This window comes from Vespula pensylvanica, chromosome 1, assembly GCF_014466175.1.
Source record: "Vespula pensylvanica isolate Volc-1 chromosome 1, ASM1446617v1, whole genome shotgun sequence".
Classification (NCBI taxonomy): Eukaryota; Metazoa; Arthropoda; class Insecta; order Hymenoptera; family Vespidae; genus Vespula; species Vespula pensylvanica.
This window is the reverse complement of record NC_057685.1, coordinates 14377406-14400842: the sequence shown is the minus strand read 5'-3', so window position 1 is coordinate 14400842 and position 23437 is coordinate 14377406. Positions and strand designations below refer to the sequence as shown.

Here is a 23437-nt window from a genome sequence, read left to right as displayed (position 1 = left end):
TATTGATGAAAATGAATGAACTCGGAATAATTTATTTTATAACATATGCGATTTATTTGATATTTCAATATTTTCGATTTACATGCGTACATGTTCGGTAAAAAGCATATTTATTTTGCATACGAAGTTTAGATAATCATTTATAGCACTATTCATGCGATATAAATACTTAATAATTGCGATAAATGTATTTAATGAATCTTGCGATATTGAAGTTTATGTTTCGGATTATAAAAGATAAAAATCAAAATTCTAGCTGAGATATAGCAAGGCATTAATAAAACAAATATTATGGAAAAGCATATACTTGCGCGTGAATGCGTATCGTTTTTTAAAAAATTATGGTTACAATGAATTTTCAATGTACCTTATATCAAGCGTATTCGAAATTCTTCTAGTCCGAAATTTTCGTAACAATCGCATAGTTACTTTCTTATGTAAAAACATCCATAGGTCTTGCACTTAAGTTTTCCCAAACACGTGCACGTTCGACCCTCCATTTGCTTAGAATGAATCATCTCGTAATTATTCCAATAAGGACTTATGACCATGATCACCTAGTCACAGTTTTCTCAATAATCCATTCTTTACTGAGACAACTAACTATATACATACGTATCTAGAATATATTCCGTTTCAATCTGGAGCAATGAATTTTCTGCTACCTTGTGGAAAAGGAACAGGATCTTTCGTATGTAATCGAGGAAATACTGCGTAATTCGACGTTATAGAAATTTTAATAGATTTTCCTGATTATACGATTTTGATACGATCGTAATTTTTCCCATAAACGGAATCTCGCAAAAATATACCTGCCAATCTCTTCTCACGGAACGTCCTCCAAGTTCCGACAAAGCGTCGCGAACGAAGCCGATCCTATGTGCTTTACTAAGGAAACAAAAAAAAAAAAATAGCTCTTCGTGCTTGCTCGATATGGAGATTATACCAAGGATAAGCTCGAGATGATAAATCACGATCAATTGCCTTTGTAATGCCGCGAAATAATCGAGTAGGACGTCGTTGACGAGAAATCTATAAATCTATAATTATCGGTAACAATTTGAAACGATTTCGTTCGTGCTTCGATACGCTTCGAATAAAAATCATATCGCGCGTTGTAATCACCTTCTGATCTTCCCTCTGTTGACTGGCAGTGTTCTTGTCTCCCCTTCGTTCAAGTTGTGGATTACAAGACGATTATCTTAAATCCTGTAAGCGAAAATTTGATATTTCCAGCTTCTTTCACTACCATCTTGAGAATGACGCGATAACAGATAGATATATATATATATGTGTGTGTATTATCAAATTCTAATTTTCAGTCTTTCGTACAAACGATTTTATTATGGTTTTAAGGATTAACGCATTGAGGCATGGCTGGAGTGCTCTTCCTCCTGATCTTTTCAATGTTCGTCGATAACAAATTCATCGATTTTTTATTGCAATCGTTTTTTCCTGTAAATCTTTCCATAGCCCTAGTGTAAGATCCGGTACATACCTTGCCCCATAGTCTCTTGTCTTCCGCGTTCTGTTTGCCCTTTGTTTCGTTCGAATCTAATTCCTTTTTCCTTTGATTTCTACAATTGTCTGTCTTCTCCAAAGAAACGTTTGATCCTGGTGTCGTTATAACGTCTTCCCAAGATACATTAGTATCCGATTGGACACTGGATGGTGTCGGACAACTACTGTCACTCGATAACGAAGATGACCTGACAAAGGAAGGTGGGACAATCAATTTCACCCTATCCTCGATCGGAGACATATTAGATGATAATTCGTTTTTCGCGGTACGAAAACTCGTTCTGTTGTCTTTGCCATCGTTGACCGTAGAATCTAAGTTCTCATGCGACGTCAAATTATCATTGACTATGATCTTCGCTATCGACGTTCTTTTTCTAAGATTTTCCATGTTCTCTTTCGGTGTACTTTGAAAATTGTCGACCCTTTGAAGTATATCCTTCAAGTTAACGTTAGGAACATTGACGTTACTCGATTGCACCGATTTTGTCAATTTTTTCTGATCTATTTTTACGTTTGTATTCGAAGATATTTTATCGTTGCAAGATGATTCTAGCATTTCCTCTTTCGCGTGACTCGTTAATTCCGGATAAATGTAATTAGGCATTCTTTCCTTTTGACGCATCGAACTCGTTGTTTTAACAAACGCAGAGATCTTCTCTTGCTTTTCGCTTTTCGATTTATTAGCAACTTTGACGCATTGTTTGTACTTTTCGTCGATTGTAGTATCGATACTATTTTCCATACCGATGCTTCCCGTAAAGTCAACATCCGTGGGCCAATCTTCGAAAACTAAATTATCCTGTTTCTTATCGCACGTTTCATTAACGATATCAACACTTTTATCAGTCTTATCGTTCGAAATTTGCTCAGGTTTTACCTCGCTTGTAATTTCTTGCTGGCTATCGTCGTCGTCGTTATCGAATTCGTTTTCAAAATTCTTAAGGACACCTTCGTTCTTCTCATTTCTCTTTCTCAATTCCTCCCAATTCTTCCTAGGCTTGTAACTCGTCTTTCGTCTGACTATTGTACTTTCTGTAATATCAATATCAGGTATGAAAAGACGCAGAGCTTTGGTGCCGGTCGGAAACGTTACCTCGTTGACTCGTTTCTCGCTCATAATCGCTTCTAAGCTACTTTTCGAGGCGACCTCTTGATGCTTGTTGAAAGCAGAGACTAATTGAGCAACCGTATATTTGGGTTCCTCGGTTTCTGACTCGGTCGAACGATCTTCTTTGTCATCCGAGATCCCAGAATTATTGGAATGGCTAGAAACGTCCGAGTGTTGCCTTTGACACGGACGTTTTCCCAAGGACATACTGTTTGACTCTCTCTCGCGATCCAAAGGCATCTCATCGGATTCTTCCGTTAGAGTGTCCGATTCGATAGATTTCAAGGAATCTAGATTTTCTTCCGACCTCGAGTCCGACTCTTTCGACATCTCCGTACGATCATATGTCTTTTCCGCGCCTATAGAATCCGATAAGATCGCATGTTTTTCCAGAGGCTTTTCCTCTTTCGAGTTATCTACGATCTCGGTTACAACCGGCTTCTCCAAAAGGGATCCGTTCGTTTGCCGTTCCAAGTTTATCGAAGGAGTCTCACGGGTTGTTTCTTGATTATCATTGATTCTCGACATTTCTACATCGATTCGCTTGATGATAGGAACAACGTCCTCGGTCTTGGCTCTTTCGTAGGGCTTCCTCTTATGTCTGAGACACTCCAAACTTCTATATATGTCGAGAACGCCCTGAGATTTCGAAAGCGATCGCAAACCATATAATTTTTCTCTCGATCTGCTAACGGGATGCATCGAGGCGATCATATGCTGAACTGGAGACGCGGTAGTCTTCGAAGTACCGTTCGATAGACACGTTTGAGATTGTATACGATGTAGGCTACGTATTCTGGACAAAAGGCCGCGGCTAGCGGCATGATTCAAATTAGCTTGAGATCGGCTTTGAGCTCGACTGAGCAAACCCTGCGTTTGTTCCTTGTTCAGCAAGCAACTCTGGCTGGCGCAACTCAGACTCGTTCGCGACGAGTTCAGACTCACTTGGGAATTCGCCGGACTTGGAAAACCTTCGCTTCCGGCGAGGCTCGATTGGCTTGCCGTCATACAATCGCTCAGGCAAATCTCGCTGTGACTCAACACGCAATCTTGAAGATTTTGATCGTGAACCTCCGTCGATAGAAGATTCGCTTGGCTCGTCGTCTGACTCAAGAGGGCGACTCTCCTTAGATTCTCTCGGCTCACCACACGTTCCAGAAGGACCTCACGAGATTTCGACAAGTATCGTCTCAAATGCGGCGACGCTTGCGTCGGAGCACCGCGTAACCATTCGTGACGCAGACACTGCTTCGCTGTCATTCGTGCGCTAATGAGAAAGGAAAGAGAAAAAAAAGAGGACAGGAAAGAAAAAAAAAGAACAAGTCGTTAAAGGTCTTCCGAGGTTCGAATTAGGTTCGATGATGCGTGCTTGAGAGGCTAACCTTGGGTCTAGCACTAAAAGTTTAGCAACGAAGTCCTTTGCCTGCGCCGAAACCTCCTCGAACAATTCTTCTGGGAAATCTACCTCTCCTAGGGATATATTTTGAAACGTTTCTTGGTCGGTGTCGCCTCCGAAAGGGGAGAAACCTGTTAGCAGCACGTAGGTTGTAACACCGAGAGACCTGGAATATTATATGTAACACGATTTCAAAATCTTTCCTTCTTATATTGTGAAATATTTACATTGATGTTTTTCACCCACCACATATCGGCGGCCAACGTGATCGGCTCGTAGTGTAATATTTCCGGCGCTGCAACAAAGATCCGATAGAACTTTTAATCGAACCTCGATTACTTAGATCTACGTCGAGGGAAGAGGTTTACTAATCGAAAAACATCGATCTTTGCTTTGTGAAATCGAATAAATCTGCGTATCGCGTTCCACGAACGCTAATACACGTGTTACGTCTACGGATACAAATTACCTAGTCCAACGGCCTCATTTGTACTTGCTTAATTTATTCGCGAAAAGTATGCCACGTAGAAATCTGTATTTGGGTAAGGATAAATGTCTTACGTGTGCGCGTCCACGGTAGATCCAGTATCTCCTTCGTTACGATCACATTTATCCATCACCGATATACTCTGCTATACACGTAATTAAAATTTAACGTCATTTTCTCTCGTAAGACTTTGTAAAATCTTCGTAACGATTACCGGCTTTACTCGGGAAGTTTCGAGAACGTGCGATTTCGATCAGCGTTCCCATAAATCCTCGAGAGACCTTAAAACTGATTAATTGATCGACTAACGTGCTTTTAATCGAATCACTTTACTCTCTACTTCTCCTCCTATCAAATTATCTTGTTACAGTAATATCCATCGATCAAGCCCTTCTATTTCATTTTTCATATTATCGTGTCGCATACTTTTCTCTTTCCATATGTTACATTTACCATTCTATAATTTATAAAATACATGTACATAAATTCATCGGACTGTAATTATATATATATATGCGAATACAAAATATTCCAATTGCAATTTCTTCGTGATCAATTTTCATCATAATAATGATCTTTTCAAGAAAGAATGCAAACAGATTTTACCTCGAAAAGATCGTTTAACACAAAGTCCATTGCAATCTAACGCGTATGCGTTTTGTTAATTGAAATGCTAATTGAAATACGACAAAGGTTGATTTAATCAGCCGAGCCGGGCGTGATCGAGATCGAGATTTGCGATAAAACGTACGATCGTCTCTCGCGACTCTCGTTCCATAAAGACTTTTTTAGAATCCTGTCGATGTTGAGTAGAACATCTTATCAAGGAAATCGAGATAGATCTCGTTCTCGTTTCTCACAAACGCGGAGGAATTAACGTCGATTATCTTGTCGGATGCAAAACGGCTTGGAAATATGGTCATCGGTAAGTCATGTTGATGCTTTAAGAAAAAGAAAGAGAAGAGACAGAGAGAGAGAGAGAGAGAGGGAAGGATAGAGATAGAGATAGAGATGAAAAGATAGATAGATAGATAGAGAGAGAGAGAGAGAGAGAGAGAGAGAGAGAGAGAGACCCTTGACACGTTCTTCGAGTTTCTTCATACGCGTGGAAAATTTCAAGAATGAGTTTGTCGAAAGGTCGTAAGCACGAAGCCGACCGAGGTTAACGCGTCGATTAATATCGATTATATATTTTCGATCGTTCGTACGCCCGAGATCGCCAATTAGTCGATCCGGATAATGATCGGCGCCGATTAAAGCAAACGCCAAGCGTGTTTCACAAAATGCCGATGCACCTGCCGGACTCTTGCGCGAGTAAACGCGATATCAAGGCAAACATGAGTAGCATCGATCACCTCGAAAGGAAAACAACTCTCTAATTCTAGACTTATCAAAATGATTATTTTCAAATATATCTATATATATATATATATATATATATATATATATATATATAACTCGTCTTGTCCATTTGACATAGATATATGTTATATATATAACAGATATCTTTTCCTTTTTTTTCCTACCTCGTATAAAATCGAACAAGCGATTATTCATTTTATTAATATCTGCTGTACGTTCTTATATAACGATTGCATTACACCGTGACGGAGAGTGAAATCGAGGACGTACGTTACTCGAAATTTCCTGGACAAGAACACTTGGCTGGCACGAAAAATACCGACGTCGACTTTTCTTTGCAGAATGAAACGAACCGAACGAATGTTGACCCAGATAAATTCCCGGAAAAAAGCTCGAAGATACGCAGACGTAGCCAAAAAATAAATTGTGCTCGTAAAACTTCCCTGTCTGGAATCTATACGAAAAATAGTATTGTTGCCTGCCGGAAATGATCGTCGGAAATTAAGAAAAAGCCTTCGTGTTCTTTACGATTGGAATTTCGTTATACATACGACCTAAATATTATAAAAGTTAATATTTTTCTTGCCCAATACGAAACGTTTCGAATATTTTGTAAAACTTAAAAAAGAAACATTATATGACACAACATTTACAACACGGATCAGCGATAAATCGATCATAAAAAGACGCTGCTCACCCACATAGTCAGGCGTCCCAAGAATCTCACGAACTTCTGTGCCTTCCAGAATGACCCTCGATATCTCGAAGTCGCAAAGTTTCACGTCGCATTCCGGGAAAGTGCCCATCATCACGAGATTTTGTGGCTATAAAAAAATATGTTATTACGCAATAAATATTACTGTCAATCAAACGACTATTTATATCTAAAGCTATAATATTTAAGTGAAATTACTAATATATCTAATAAAAATCTCATAAAAATCTAAACGACTGTTTATACGTAAAGCTGTAATATATAAGCGAAACTACTAATATGTCTAATAAAAATCTCGTAAAAATGTAAAAGCCATTGAGAAAATTGTTCGTATAGAAACGTTACAGACATTTTTGTTATTCAAGAATCAAAGGAACTTTTAGAAAAGAGACTTCGTATTATCTCGACGTCTTTAAACCGATCGTATGCCGGTAGAAGAACTCTCGAATTTCCTGTTATTCGAGGCGCGTACGTATCCGATATATAAATCACGGAGGGAGCTATCGAAAAGGGCAAAAGAATTCTGTAGGCCCGACGGGTGGTCGTACGTCGTTTTCCTCGATACCGAGTACGGCTCAGCATTTAAACGACGCTGACAATTAGCGAGTTAATCGCGTAATTGAGTGACGTTCGTTTGTACCGTCGACTTTGTACGATACGTACGACGTACTTCGTACGTTTATGTATATACGTATGTAACTATCTATGCACGTATGTACGAGTGGCGCTCAGCAGGATGTCTGATCCTGCATCGTCGCCAACAATGTCATACGTCGACTATCAAATGCTGAAGAATAGAAATTATTACTGATAAATCGCCAGATTTCTCGCTACCTAGTACGCTCTTACATTTTTTTTTTTTTTTTTACTTCTTTTTTATCTCCTCCCATGGAATTTGCACATATCTTATTTCGTAATAGCGTAATAATAAAGATGAAAGGACTTTTCTTCGATCGATCCTCGATACTCGTCGAATATTACAAAGTCATTCGATGATTAATTATCTTAGCTACGTCGAAATCTTCGTTCGATTATTTGCTCATCGAAAAATAATCGTAAGTTTGACAGGCTCGTCGTAAGTAAACGAGACTTAACGCATTTCTCATTAACGCGTAATGGGGGGGGGGGGGGAAAGTGGGGGAATAAAAAATTATAAGAAAAAAAATATAAGGAAAAAGAATATCAGAAAAAAAGGGGAAAAAGATATACTTATTCACCAGAGACGAGATAAAACTCTTCGTGACATTTACATAAACACGGTAGATGCTGTTACGATAAATCCAAGTCTCTTACCCGATAGAATGGAATATTAAGTTTCCCCTGGCACTGCCCACGGGCAACTCGATGTGTTTCTCGTACAGCATACAACGTATGTACATATAACATAGTACGTTCGAAACGTTCGCTACCACCTCTCGCCGTGACGCGTACTAGAACGTATTTTTTAGTGCGAACTACCATGCTTGCACACTTATGCTTTATTCGCGCGACATGGCACGCATTTTAAGAAGAGAAAGAGAAAGAGAGAGATAAAGAACTCGAGTTATCGTTTACATCTCGTGTCTCTATGCAGCCTCCAATGTCTACATAGGTACCTACGTACGAATCCCATTATGGTTTCAGAGGCTACCTGTAACGCTTGGCTCGTCAAAATTTTTTATACTTTAACGACGATACCAGCATACAACATAAATCACTTCGTTGACCTTTCGTTGATCCCCTCTCAACGTAGTATCTCACAATGAGTACGAAAGGGTTTCAGGGTCTTTGCTCCAATTTACTCGCGACTCGATCATCCAACTTGTTTATTTATATACATAGTTATACATATGTAAGATATATATATATATATATATATATATATATGTATCTACCTATGTCCCTATAAGAAACGCAAGAGTCGTCTCGAAGCTTTTTAATTTTCACAAGAAACTCCTTAATCGTTCGACCTCGAGCGATCGTCGTCCCGTAGAAAGCGGGCCGAACCCGTCGATATAATGAATTTATTTTTAGCCTAATGCGAGCCCTCTTTGCGACAAGGGAGACGAACGATCCTGCTGTATTCGGCACGACGTTTTCGACACGAGAACATCTCCGCGAGCCTTGGGAAAATTACGTGTGGGCGCGATTGAATATTCAAAGTTTCTCTTTCTTTCTCTCTTTCTCTTTTTTTCTTTCTTTCTTTCGAGTCATCTGCCGAGTCTTTCGATCGATAAATTACGACGAAAAGAAGAGGGAAAAGAAAAAAGAAACAAATAAATTAAAAAGGAAAAAAAAAAAGAAAAAGAAAAGGACGAATCTGATCTCATCGCCAACTTTAAATCTTTTATTAAAGTATTCACTTCCAATCGTTTACGAACGGAGTAAATATTTCAAACAAGTAGTCGAACGTACAAGAAGGATGTCACGTTGGATCCCACGCAGTTAAATCTCGTGAAACTCCCGGTTCGTGAAGAGTCGAAAAGAAGCGTGGGCTCTGACACGTAACGGAAGACGAAAGAGTGTTTACTTTGATAAAAAAACCGATGAGATGGGCTCGAAGGTGAAAAACACAGATTCGAAAAATAAAATCCATCGATCTTTTTTCGATCAAAAAAATGTGAAATCTTTTCTTTTTTATTCCTTAACGAAACCTTGATGATAATTGAATCGGCGACTACGAGAGTAATCTAAAAATAAGTCATAGATTTTGTGTTTTGAGATATTTGGAGATTTGGATTTGAATTATTTCAAAATTATTTTTCTATAATGACAGCTAAACAGAAAGTAGTTATATGTGAAATATTCTCGAATAATAATTCTTTCATGTAATTTAAAAAATTTTAAGAATAGCGAGTGTCAAAACATGTCCTTTAATATTTCAAATGATTTAGATCGCTTTTATAATCACCTGTTCAATTATAAGACTTGATCTTTCATTTATATGTATATATACACGTATGATCTTTCTCTTTCACCGGTTGAATAGATGGTAAGTGCAAATGCGTTTTAATCGCTCGATGAAATACGAAAATACCTTCGTGTCGATGAAGCGACGAAGAGATAGTGGAAGCTTTTATCTATTTTATGCCGAGGTTTAATGAGCCATTGATAGATGCGAAATAAACGCGTTAATGTATCACCGATATAACCGACTCGTTTAATTCATTTTCCATGATTCTCCCTCTCTTTTTCTAGCAAATAAATGTCGAGAGACAGAGAGGAGGTGCTCTAGTTACAGTAAACAGGTTGTTCATTAGTGCCTTTGCCGATACAAGATCGTGATTCACCGAACGTATTTTAGAACATGATTGGTCCTTCATTTTTTACTCCTTAGATCTTTTCTATGAGAAAAAACGTTCGATGCGAAGATGTTTCATTTTTCCTTTACTTATCCTTTTTTCTTTCTTTTTCTCATATTTCTAATTACAAACAAGCATATTGATTCCAACCATTAGATTTTCCTCTTTGACTTTCACCGATCACTCTTACAAACACACGTTAACAAACAAACAAACGAACGAACGAAATAATATTTTTAAAAACAAATAATCATCTTTAAAAACAAATTATTACCATTCGTCCTTAAAAATATCACCAAAGAAACTTTTACACAATGCAAAAAGAAGGAAACAACATTCGCAAAATTATTAACATTCTGATAATATTAAGATAGTCTCCGGTAAAATTTTTAACAGACGATAATTGAAATTACTTTCGATTTTATTACAAGTCTACGACATTAAACGAAAAGTGATCTGAAAGAGAAGATCTCCCGGGTTGTTTTTCTCGTTGGTTTTATCAAAAGACGTGCTCCAGTTATGGCGGTCGAGCGCGAACGACGGCCGACGCGACGAGGAGATATGAACCAGGTGTGATTCACCGGGTATATCGAGAGGAAAGAGAGGAAGTAAAAAGAGAGAAAGAGAGAGAAAGAGAGAGAGAGAGAGAGTAAAAGAATGAGTGAGATAAAGAGAGAGAGATAGAGAAAGAGAGAATGAAAGAGAAGTAGTCGACGTTGGCACAGGGCGTGGTCGTTTCAAAGAGAGCGTGGGGTCCAGCGCGTGCACCGTTTTTCCATTCGAGAAACGCGAACTCGAACACAGCAGCGCGCGTTCTCTCGTGATATCGTCGTTCGCAAGGAGCTCAACAGCAACGAGATATCTCATCTGCATACGTATCTCGCGTGGATCTCGCGTAGGGGCTGCGCCGAGTCCGAGCGCAGCAGGAAACGAAGCTCGGGAACGAAACGTGGGCGATACACAAGCTTTCTGTCCTTCCACTTTCGGTCTCGTTCACCTGTCGAGCTCCTCGATCCTTTCTTCTCCTTTCCTCTATTAAAAACGACTCTGTTTACGAGCTGTAACGAATCGAGTTTCAGTACAAATTTCGAGGACAAACGTGTGTAATCGTTTTACTCGTTACAATCTTTAAGAGAGTGCGAAGATCTCGATTTGTTCCACAGCTAAAGGGTTTATTGCACTTTCAACATCTCGCGTTTTATCGTTTTTATGTTTTATTTATTTTTTCTTTTTAAGAGAACAGGCTTGGTTTCGTAACTTTCGCAAGACTATGGAACGATTTGCTTCTTTTTTATTTCGTCTATACAAATATCTTTGCTCGAACGCATATGTAACGTGATATTTGTACTTATCCGACAATAAAGAACAAGATAAGAAATCTTGAGAAAGAAAATAATCTGTTAATTCTCTCGTGTCCCTTTCAGCGAGTAGTATTGTATATTAGTGATATGTATATACATGGTTTTTCTCTTCGGTGTTACGAGATCTTCAGGATTTTCCACGGTCTACGATCGATCGTAGAAAAAGAGAGCTTTGTAGGACAGTATGCCGTGGATGACTCGTCCATCGTCGGCATTTACGCGGACATTTACGCCAGGCACTTAGGCCAATGTGAGCGCGTAACGATTTATACGAGAGCACGAGAACGAAACGAGGGGTGAGCGAACGAGATCGCGCCGAGTGAGAGAAGTTTCGCGCCCATTTTGGAAAGTGGTCGCATGCAAGCGTTTGATCTCCCGCTCTTTCTTGGCAGCCTTGAAGTTCCCTTGTAAATCCCTTTGCCGATGTAGCCGAGCTACATAACTCGACTTTGCCCAGCTCTCGAAGACGACGACGACGACGACGACGACGACGACGACGACGACGACGACGACGACGAAGAAGAAGTCGACGAAGAAGAAGACGAAGTCAGACTTCGGACGATCCCGATCGTGTACGAGTATTATTCCCGCGCTCCATAAACACTCCATTACCGTATTTGGATCGTAATAGTGGTACGCTGAGTTCGATACTCGTTTATGTAGGTACATACATACTATAACGCGTTTCTCCTCGTTGTCGAGCCATGAATTCGTGAGTTAATCGATCCTCTTGTATATCGAAAATTACGATTTTTCTTTCGAAGGCAAGAACATCTTTCTTCTCGTGACGTATAGCTTAAGACGTTCGATGATAAGCAAAGAATTTTATGCGACAGTCGGAAGCTGACAGGGTAGTCCTGGCTAGTAATTCAAAGAATTGCGAATTAACTTGAGTTTCTTCTGTCCGATCGTAATGCAACCACTACGAGCAAAGCGTTTACGATCGTTGGAATTTAATGTCCCGTCCGTGAGAATTATTAATCGGCGAATTTACTTCTTTTTTTTTTTCATTTTCTCCCGGTAAAAGTCGTAAATTGTTCCACGCTATGTTGGAATCCTCTCGTATATACGTACACACGTTCGCACCCACATGTACGAAGAAAGAAAGAAAGAGCAAGTGAGAAAATTTATATAAACGAGGGTCTACGAACGCGCGTGAGTCATGCGGATATTTTCAACGAGCGTTCGACGATTGGCTACCGTGACTGGAAAATATGAAATATCTAACTGTTCTCGACATTCTTTTTGTAAACAATTTGTGAGAAAGGAGAATTTTAAGGCGAATGGACGGCAATAGAAGCATGTACGAGTGAAATCAATCTTTTTGCATCTGAAAAATCTAGCCGACTATTTACACATCTCTCTCTCTCTCTCTCTCTCTCTCTCTCTCCCTTTCAATCTCTCTCCCTCTTTTTTGCTGAAAATAACAAGAAGAGAATACCATCTGAAGAAATCGATCTACCTCGATGCATCAAAATTTCCTGTACTACGTCTCATTTCTTTCGTCGGTTCACGAAACTTCTCATCGAACGCCCACGCGTTCGTCTCTCCGAGAATGCACGGTGGAATCCAAGGGGGAGGAATAATAAGACAGACAACCAACAGGAACACAACGCGCAAGTCGAGGAAAAAAAAGGAAGCAAGTGAAGACGTAGAATCTTTCTATACAAGTATCGTTGACCTTGATTCTCACTGCACTGACCTTGACGTGGTAATAGGCCATAAATCTCTATCTTTATGAAGTCATTCTTTCGCGTATGAATGAACCGTGAAGCGGCACACAGGGCTCGTCCGTTTTTTTTGTTATTTGGATTTCGTTTCACGAGTTTCTCTTCGTATCATCGATACATTAACATATTTACGAGAGAGTGGCGAAGTCTCGACGAATCTCGCTACGTAAAGAGGAACTTTTTAAATACTACTTCGCGTTTGCAAAAATTTCGGAAGGCCGATACGTTACAGGAACGCGCACAGGACACCTTTTCTTTCTTTTCTCGATAATAACCTTGTTTGTTGGTAATCGAAGGACCGTAGAAGAGTCTGAGGTGCCTGAAAAAAAAGCTATGATACGAAACGTACGACATCGTTTGCATAACGAAGTGTCAGGTGGGGCTTGGCCGCAACATAAAAGAAATTAGCTTGATATTTATTCGGCCGAGTCGGAGTTTATAACGACTTCGTCGAGCGTTCGGTCTTAATTATCGTATCTTCTCTGTTCTCTCTTAATTATCTTAGCACACGCGCATTTTAAATGGTTCTTTCTCTCTGCGTCTTGGTTGGAATAAAGAGAATCGATCGGGGATCTCGCCTTGTCCCGTGGAAATTACTTTTTATTCGCGTATAAAATATCATCGATCATTACCATCTTTTATGTTCGATGACTATGAGAATTGTGATTTTACAATCGTTTATGATAATAATAATAATAATACGAATTACACGATAAGAATGTAGAAGAAATTGATGAAAATAAAAAAGATCGAAGAACGCGAAGAAAACCGAGTAGAATTTCTCTTTCTTCTTTTTTCTTTCTTTTTTTGCTTTTTTCGAAACCGATCGTTCTCCTAATGTCTTGTGTAAGTACATACATACTTACATGCATACATACGTAACTTACATATGTAAGACATAAAAAGATCGAAAGAAATCTTCGCCGAAGAGTCTTCGTGTTTCTCGCGTTCTCACAGATAAAGAAGCCAGACGCTATAAATTGGCACAGGAAACGAGCCGGAATGGTAGAGCGAGTCTCACAATTTCACGCAAGCTCGATCCCAATGGTTCGCGGTTTTTGTTGGTCGATTTTAAACGGCGAATCGGGATGGCCGAATCGTCGAAAGACGTGCGCCTTTCCTTTGTCCGGATTCACCGTAAAAGGCGATTCCAATTTGTTTTCCGCTCGATTATCGCGGATCGTTCTCCGCGGGAAAGACCGACTCGATCGTAATTAAGCCTCTCTCTCTCTTTTTCATTCATGCATTCTTTCTTTCTTTCTTTCTTTCTTTCTTTTTTTCTTTCTTTTTCTCTGAGAATAACGAACACACGATTCTTCTTGAAACGACCGAGCTTGTTCGCTGCGGATAACAAGATCGTACAGTTTTTCGTTCGATTCAAAGTTTCTCTTTTCCCATTTGAAAACAACTTATCTCTTCAATTAATACGCCTTTCTTTCCTTTGTACGAATAAATTGGACATAAATTCTCTTTTATTTTTCATCATCATTTTATCAGGAGTTTATTGAGTTATCAGTGAATATGAGATTTTCTTCTCTAAATCTACGTGTTAGAAAAAAAAGAAAGATCTAAAACGTTTATAAAGATCTTGTTCGACATCGATTACGTTGAAAATTCTCAAGTTATTTTATGGAAGAGACAATTACATCGTAGGTACTAATAACGCGACAAACGATAATGATTCACAGTGCAACCTTGCGTTTTTATTAATTCTATACCGATCGCGTTCGGAAAGCGCGAGGGAAGATTAATGAGCGAATCAAAAGGCATCGTACGCCGACTATAAATTACTTATTCGAACTAAGTAAGAACATATAGTTGTCTTTTGCTAAGCGAAATTAGCAAATCATTCGATAGATAAATAACGATTCGTAGAATTTATTATTCATTCATTAGAATAATAGCCGGTAGCGCATTGTGTCTAATAACGAATTGTCGATTTGAGATCGTTATCATTGCTTGTTTACAAGTAATTATTAATTACTAATCGATCAATTAAAAACGATATATCGTATTTGATCGTCGAGACATAGAATAATCATAAAGGAACGAATCTACGAAACCGGTGCAAACGTTTATAAATAAACTAAAAATCTAATTAACGGGGAAAAGAGATTCGCATAAACGTTATCTCGGCAATATATCTCGTAATGGAAACTCATATATTTATTTTTATGGGAACTTAAAAGTTTTTAGATTTATCGAACATGGAAGGATACGATAATTATCGATATCGAGCGATTGTCAGGAAACAAGATTTAACGCGTTTCCTGACTAATCGTTCTAACGTAATTGGAGAATTTATTATCTACGGTTCGTATTTTCTTTTTTGCAATATAGTATAGAATACTTTGACGATCGTATTTTTAATTTATCGAAAGGATTAATTTCGACTAGTCACGGATCGACATTATTGTTGTAGATTCGAATAGAGCTCTAGTTTCAGTTTGAGCTCAAGTTTGAGAGAATAGAAACACTGTGGATACCTCTCTCTCTCTCTCTCTCTCTCTCTCTCTCTCTCTCTCTCTCTCTCTCTCTCTCTCGTTTTTTTTCTCTCCAGAGAGAGAGAGAGAGAGAGAGAGAGAGAGAGAGAGAGATCGACGAAGTGCGCTCGAAGGAAAACGGCGGAACTTTCTGGTGCCATGACGGCGAACTCAGTTCCGGGATCCGGATATACGAGAAGCGTGACAAGACCGCTTCGACCTTTTATGGGTCGAACTTACCTTGATGTCCAAATGGGCGATATTTCTCTCGTGGAGGTAGGCAAGTCCTTCTACTAGCTGCCTCACAAAGTGGACGACGTCACCTTCGAGGGGCACCAAATCACCGTCGATCAGAGTCTGCAGGTCGCCACCTGGGGCACTGAAAAGTCACGCCTTTCGTCACGCCTATCCTCGCCTTTCAAATCCTCCTATCTTTATCTCCACTCGTTCTTACGAATCGTTAAAAAAGGAAATAAAAATGGAAACAAAGGAAAAAGAGAAGAAAAGAAAAGAACAAGACTCTCACAATTCCATGACCATAATGATCTCCTTCGGTGTCTCGTATACGTCGTGCAACCGAACTACCCGCGGTGATTGTGAGCAGAGAGACAACAGGGCGATCTCGTGTCTTAATTCGGCGCTGCAATCGGCGTTGAATCTGTTCCTGGATGAATATTTTGCTGCATAAACCGTACCCGTAGATCGAGATCTGCAGCGATATACTCTTGCCCACTGCCCGCTGTAAGAAAAAAAGAAAAAAAGAACAAAAAAGAGAAGAAAATAGAGAAAAACAAATTACGTTAACGAGAAAGTTTCATTCGTCGATCTAAAGAAAAGAGAGAAAAATAATAAAAAATAAAAATAAGAAAAAAGGAACAAAAAAAAAAAAGATTCATTCGAGATCGAAGAGATAAGTGAAGTCGAGATTCGATTCACGACACAAACCGGCGACTTCGATGCTCACGAACGAAGACGCGTCTCTTATTGCAGCAAGGTCGACGCCGCGGCGCCTGACAAGGCTGCTGCCTTCCTAACGCGTATCTCGCATTTTCGTTTCGCCTTTATGCACGAGAGATTTTATTACGCAAATCCGGCATACCGAAGGAACGTCGTTTGAAACATTTCAAATTTCAAACGCGTCCTTTGATCGCATATGATCAACCATTCTTCGATACGATATATATATATATATACGATTCTAAATTTATATCTCGTTACCTCATGAAATCAAGGAGCAAATCATTTCCATTACGATCTACTCGTTCGTTCGAGATAAACTCGATGAAATAAAAAAAGTCACTCGCGATTAACTATAATCGCTTTCAATTTTCCTCGAGAAGTACAAGTACGCAACCCCTAGAGAATAAAATATTAAGATGGAAATGTAATAAAAGGAGAAAGGAAAGAAGTGTAATTTCTGGACGCCCTTTTACCGTGAATTCAAGGCTCTCTTCTAAAAGCAATTACGGCGAGTCGCGATATCGATGAAGACGCGAGTATATCGTGGCTGGAATCACGAAGCGTGTGCCCTATATACGGCCTCGCGTCGCATTATTCTCTCGAACGAGATCATTAAGGTACTTTCTGATTATTATTAAAGATCCGAGTGTACGCGCGGGATCGTAGAAAATTGGATTTCATCGATCGGCGCTCATCGAGAGCACGAGTTGGGAGCGCCAAAGTGGAAAAAAGTCGTACGCGTACGTAGAGATGTCGAAACGTTCACGGCGGTAAATAATTTTATGAAAATTTATGTGCGATATTATTTCTAGTTTTCTTGTTTCCTTTCCCTCTCCTTCCCACCCTCTCTCTCTCTCTCTCTCTCTCTCTCTCTCGATGTCTAGAAATAAAATTTTACTTTTATACGATCGTATATAATCATCAGAGATTGCGAGTTGCGATATTAACGTAAAACGGATAAAAAGAATTGATTTGCAAATAGGTGTGTGTATATAGTTAGGTATTTAGGTCTAATCGACTATTTCTAACATATCCGGGATAAAGAAATCGGGTACGTTCCGTGGACAATCGATATGTCGATTTTATTCGTATACATTCATTATCGATCGTAAAAAGAGACGGAGAGAAATATTTTTCTTTGTCAGAGTTCTTTGGAAAATCTATGTCGTTCGATCGCCTTTTACGACTCGTCGTTTCTCTTTACGTACTCAACGCGTACGGGCCGAATCGATTTCGCAGCAATGATTTTCTAATACACGGAAAGCCGTATTAAGAGAAGCGCGAGAAATTGCTACGACTACTGTAATTGGCGTTTATCGACGGGTGGTCTACACTCGTACGGGTGTAAAATCATTTTCATACCGGTCGAACTTCGATAAGTCTCACGAATCAATTGGCCTAATCAATAAAGTTCTTCTATTTATTTATTTATTTATTTCTTTTTTTTTTCTTCCTATCTCGTAAATGTCTAATTTGTCGCGCGAAATAGTTGCGGTAAACGTAATCGGCCGTTTATTATATCTAATAGATAACGCATGAGATACGAGAAGGTTAATGAGAAAGGAAACGATCATTTTCCTAATTCGATGAATGAGTTATAACGTTTATTATAACATTGATAACCACCGAGAAGAGAATGAAATTACACCGAGAAACGTATCTTCGTTATTTCTATGGAGTTTAACGCGAAAAGGACGCTTACGTACTTACATTAAGTACATACGATAGATAAGTCGCTAAGTGAATCGACTTCATTAGAGATGCTAAAGCACGCCGAGACAGTTGCGACCGATAGGAGACTCAGGTAACGAGTTATCAATGCATGCTGCCACCACCCATTAAAAGGATCATTAACATATCCATGAATATGAAACGACAGGAGGTTCATCGATGATCGGTTATGCGATTTCGGTGTCTCGTCACGTTCTCCAAAGGGTTAAAACGTTTGTAAGATATTACGTGTAGTAGTATGTAAGTAATTACCTATATACGTGATTATATACGTCAAAAGAAAAATCATCGGGACTTGTATCTTCTATTTGAAAATGAGAATATTTTTTATGCCATAAGTCGATGATAATAATAATCGTTTAAAGCATATTGCTCTCCCTATATTTCTACTCGATTTGGTCCGTGAAAGACCGGGTGATTCGCGGAGAAAAAAAAAAGGAATCGAATTTCCATAACGCATGTTCGAAATTACAGATTGGATCTTAATGAACTTCTTACACGCCGACGGAAGATACATTCTTGTTAATCGATGCCATTACGAATGTTGTTAAGTTGTACCTACATAAATGTCATAAATAATACATAAATCTATATCTTTTTAGATTTTTAATATTCCCAACGAGAAACGTCCACGTAGACTTTACGTATAGATTTTCTAACAATCTTGTCATCGTGTCGAAATATCACATGGATTGCGAAAGAAGAGCGGTACGTTTCTCGTTTAACTAAGATATTCGTTTCTATCGCGGGATTCTAAGATTCGACGGCGTATTTCTGACGTTTTTTCAATTCTCCTAATAAAGAAACTGGAATCGCATTAATGCCGGCATAAATAGTCGCGAGTCATCGTTTATTCAGTCGATATTGCGTACAAATGTCAGTTATCGATTCTCGTAGTATTAGAAACGAGCGCCATCATTCGCGAGAAAGAATGATCGTTCGCAATCGATCGAATGAATTTCTTCCCTCGCTATCTCTATCTCTTTCTTTCGATCAATTCCATATAATAAAGTCGATGCAATTGAAGAATCGATTAAGAGACGAGTGTACCACCTTGTATTTTCAATTCGGTGCGTGGGAGTAGTTCCGTTTCGATCGTAAATAATCTCCCTTCGTTTCCATAAGTCATAACAGACGGCAACGACGATTACGAGCGACGATTGATTAACATAAAATCATATGGCAGAAGATCGCGGAACCGACGGTGTTCTTTAATGTTAATAAGCACGCTCACAATAACCATCTCCGTTCGGGCAATTTGATCTATACCAATATTAATAATAATAATAATAATAATAATGATGATAATAATAATAATATTAAATATTATTATTATTATTATTAGCCAATCCGCGCGAGTCTTCAAGCCTGATGCAATAAATATGATTAATGTACGACGTATGGTGGCGCGTCACGTATCATATCTCGCGTCTGCTACCGCGCGTAACATCGTGACAAATTATATATCACAGTCGAAGTCAATTAATCATTGTCAAAGTATCACGCGTAACCCAAGAATTTTCTTCAAGATTTTATTCTAATTAAATGTTAAAATCGTTCTTTAATCGTTTAGCAGCGTGACATTCATAGAATCGTTTCTATTGTTCTTTCATCTGGCGATGACGTATTCGTTATTATTTCAATGCGCCTTACCTCGCAAAAGGTTTTGAATCGATCTCATAGTGCTCGGTGATCGGTCCGGTTTTGACCACCCTAGCGAGTTGAGTCTCCTGAACGAGAACCAAGCCCTCCTTCACGTGCTTCTCGCTCCACTGAACTCTGCATCTTCCTCTGCACCTCTCCTCACCGTGGGCTCTCTCCGCAGTCCCTCCTCTCCTCTTCGAGTTCGCGCACTTCGAGGACGATTGGAGATTGCGATGCTGAAACCTCGGCGACGTCTTTCTCGTAGACGACATCGTTGGTGCTTGATGACTCGACTGATAGATCATCTTTAATCTTTAATCTTATTTCTTCTTCTTCTTTTTCTTCTTCTTTTTCTTTATCTTTTTCTTTTTCTTGTTCTTTTCTTCTTTTTTTTCCTTTTTCTCTTTTTTTCCCCTTCAATCTGCTTCTCCTTCTTTTGAAATCCAACGCACGAGCTCGTTAATTATCGCGCCCCGAGGGAGCAACAAGAGAATTCCTTCTTACGATCCTTGTGCGATTTCCAGCGCGATTCGCTGGACATTTCGAGTCTAAGCGATTCCGTCGAGCATTTATCGCAATCGACGATTAATCTCTCACTAGGGAATCGTTATTGTCGAGCTTTCCGATCGAACGATTTGTTGACGAGCCAATTTCGATTTCTTCGATCATCCACCTCTTTTCCTCGTGTCTCAATTTCGGAGTTCTTTTCAACCGTGAAATATCGCTAAGGAAGCATTCGAGGATGACGAATGCTAAATCGCTGAAACGCAAGAATCAACGTATGTATTACGTAACTGAATAACTTTTTACAAGACATCAAGCGCATCGTAATTATGTGTCCTTCGTTATGCTAAACGAGAGATCGAATGATCGCTTTAAGTTCGATCAACGGAGTTATCGTTTATAGTGATCTCGATGACGTACGGAAAGATCGCGAAGGCGTTACAAGCGATCGTTTCGCTTGATATTCGAGGAAGAGAATCGAAAAATCAACGCGCACGAAATATAGGTAGATACTTACGAGAGTGAAAGTGGCTTGAGTAAAAGTGACTAAAGAATGAATGTGTTTCTCTGTTGTGAAAAAAAAAAAGATATTCGAAACACTTTAGAGAAATAAAAGAGAATCACTGATTGATAAGTAACTAATAACAACGACAACAACAACAATTTGGTTAAAAAATCTTCGATCAAAAACCGACACATTATGAATATCTATTTATTCATAAAATTAAACGAACGTACACGATTGAAAGATATCATAAAATTGAGAATGCGAAGAAAAAAGAACGGCGGGATTATTTGAACGAACTCTTAGAACGATTGATATATTTGATAGATCGTACGTCTACATCGATATGGTCGTTTCGATGGGCACCAATGAATCGATTATAAATAAATAAATGATAATATTGCGTTTGAGGAAAAGGAAGAGCGTAGAAGAAAAAACGCACCTCTCTCGTGACTCGACGGAACCAACCGAGTAGTTTCTTCCGTACTTAGCCAAAGAATCGTTACCGAGCTTCACATCCTCGGTACCGATCGACGATGGATCGCCGCCGCGTCGATTCGTGCGAGAGATCGCGAGCTTCACGGTCCAGCGCCGAGCCTGAAACTGGCCAGGAGAGTTGCCGCGAGGCCGCAACCGGCCGAGGTTGAAGCGGCGAGTCTCTGCACGGTACCCTCCGCTCCGTTCTCTCTTTTTTCTTCTTCCTCCTCCCTCTCCTCTTCTTAACGTTCAGCGTCTTTGTCACACTCGACAGTGTCCAGACGCGTCCTCGTCGTCATCGACGTTATCTTTGATGTCCCGGCATCGGACACTATGATCGAGCTTGCGACTCAATGCGTAGGTGGTATTTCTTTCGAATGATCATTTTCGTTATGAATATACATACATCTGAATTGTTTTGCTTTGATCCGATGATTTTAAAATCTCTTATGTAACCCTTTTACATCTTGCGCGTTAAATTAAAAAGAAAGAAAAACATAAAATAATAATAATAATAATAATAATACTAAAATTAAATGCGATTGATTTTCTGCCGTTCGAATGGACGAAAGAAAAAGAAAAATAAGAAGATACTTTTCTAAAAGAGAGAAACGAAATATCGGAGAAAATAATATTTTCTTTCGTTTCAAGTAATTTAGAACATTTTGAGAAGATATTTGTGTTTAGTTCGACGATATTTGTTAAACATCTGTGCACCATAGGAAAAGGTTTAAAACTCGAGAAAATACTCGATTCTAAGAACCACCTTTCAACTCCAACAACCTCGATAGAAATAATCCAGTTTTATGTTCGTGTTCGATGCAGGAGAGAGAAAGAAAGAGAGAGAGAGAGAAAGAAAGAGAGAGTATTTACATTGTCCAGGAAGAGGTTCGTGTAACCAGAGCGACCTTTAACTTTTCTCGTTACGATAATCGGGGCCCGAAGCGTCGCTCGTACCGTAATTGGAAATTACCGTATCACTGTGCTACATCGAGAACGTTCTCCATTCGCGAGAAGCGAAAGCGCAATCATGTGGAGGACCAGACGCCTATCGTTGGAGTCCTTTCCTTTTCTGGCTTTTTCTCTTTTGTGTGTGTGTATATGTGTGTATCTATCTATATATCTCCTGCCCTTTATTCTGCCTTTGTCCTTGGAAATTTCACACCTGGAAGTGATCCGAATCGTGCATAGACCAACTAATTTCGTAAACCAAAGCGTCTCTTTTGTATCGTTATTTTTATCTTCATTTAAGTATCGTTTCCATTCGAAATTTCGAGGACAATTTATGATATTAAATTTATTCGAAATCATTCTGACGAAACTTGCAAATGTCAGCGACTTCTGAAAGATTACTTCAACCAAAATCATTTCCTCGATGAAAGGTAAACTAAGTGTTATCATAAAAACATTAATATGATAATGCATGCGTGGGAGTCTCCTCATAAAAATATTCACGTTCGATTATATTATATCGTTTCTTGGAAAACGGAGACGACATCGATCTTCGGTAAATACTGCGATCGATGGACGTTGAATTTTAAAAGAGGATCATTTTTCAGAGATACGCTTTCTTATTTCTTTTTTATCCCTCGAGGGTAGTAACTGCGGAAAATGCACGTGCAAATATTCACGATACTCGTATGAGTATAGTGACAAGCAATTAGTGCCGACAATTAGTAACGACGTGTTTGATCTCTACCGTGCCAAGGATAATTGCTCGCCTATTCGTCGATCGACTATTTTCAATGACGAATTCGAACGTTCGCTCCGTACAGGACTTCACCTCGAGATTGACAAGAAATTAAACGTTTCGGCCTCTAGTTTATCTGACGCATCATTTTTCAGTAATGTCGATTATATCGAAATTGCTTCCGTTTCCTAGCGTACCCCCGTATACGTAGTATCTTTTTATTCGACGGAGAAGGAAATTCTCTGTTTCATTTAAATCGTTATATATTATTCGTGACTAGAAGAGAAGAGATGCTCATTGGTAAGCAAAATTCGCGCCGATAGACACATGATAATATTATTCATGAACCTTTCCAAGCGTGCCGAGAGATATTAAAGCCGAACGGAATGGATTTCAGTCAACGTGAAATCTATTTCGCTATATCTGTCGGATATCAGCGCACGTCACTGTCATCTCCTTCTTTTGAATACAGGACTATATAA

The 23437-nt window shown here is 39.1% G+C and overlaps 1 protein-coding gene across 3 annotated transcripts; it reads right to left on the bottom strand.

Annotated features, from left to right (window-relative positions):
* Positions 1 to 30: 30 nt before the first annotated feature.
* On the bottom strand, positions 31 to 21451 carry LOC122627250 (striated muscle preferentially expressed protein kinase-like). Of its 3 annotated transcripts, XM_043808284.1 has the most exons (9): positions 21231 to 21450; positions 19789 to 20539; positions 15971 to 16183; positions 15685 to 15823; positions 6572 to 6698; positions 4272 to 4320; positions 4012 to 4191; positions 1499 to 3896; positions 31 to 1209 (listed from the first exon to the last, which is right to left on the bottom strand). In XM_043808284.1, exons 2-9 carry the CDS (start codon positions 20082 to 20084, stop codon positions 1198 to 1200), a joined length of 3414 nt encoding a protein of 1137 aa, XP_043664219.1. In that variant the 5' UTR covers positions 20085 to 20539; positions 21231 to 21450; the 3' UTR covers positions 31 to 1197. The 3 variants fall into 3 exon arrangements, with proteins under 3 accessions (XP_043664219.1, XP_043664212.1, XP_043664203.1); XM_043808277.1 differs by having other exon boundaries at positions 31 to 3896; positions 15971 to 16180; positions 21231 to 21451; XM_043808268.1 differs by having other exon boundaries at positions 31 to 3896.
* Positions 21452 to 23437: the final 1986 nt, after the last annotated feature.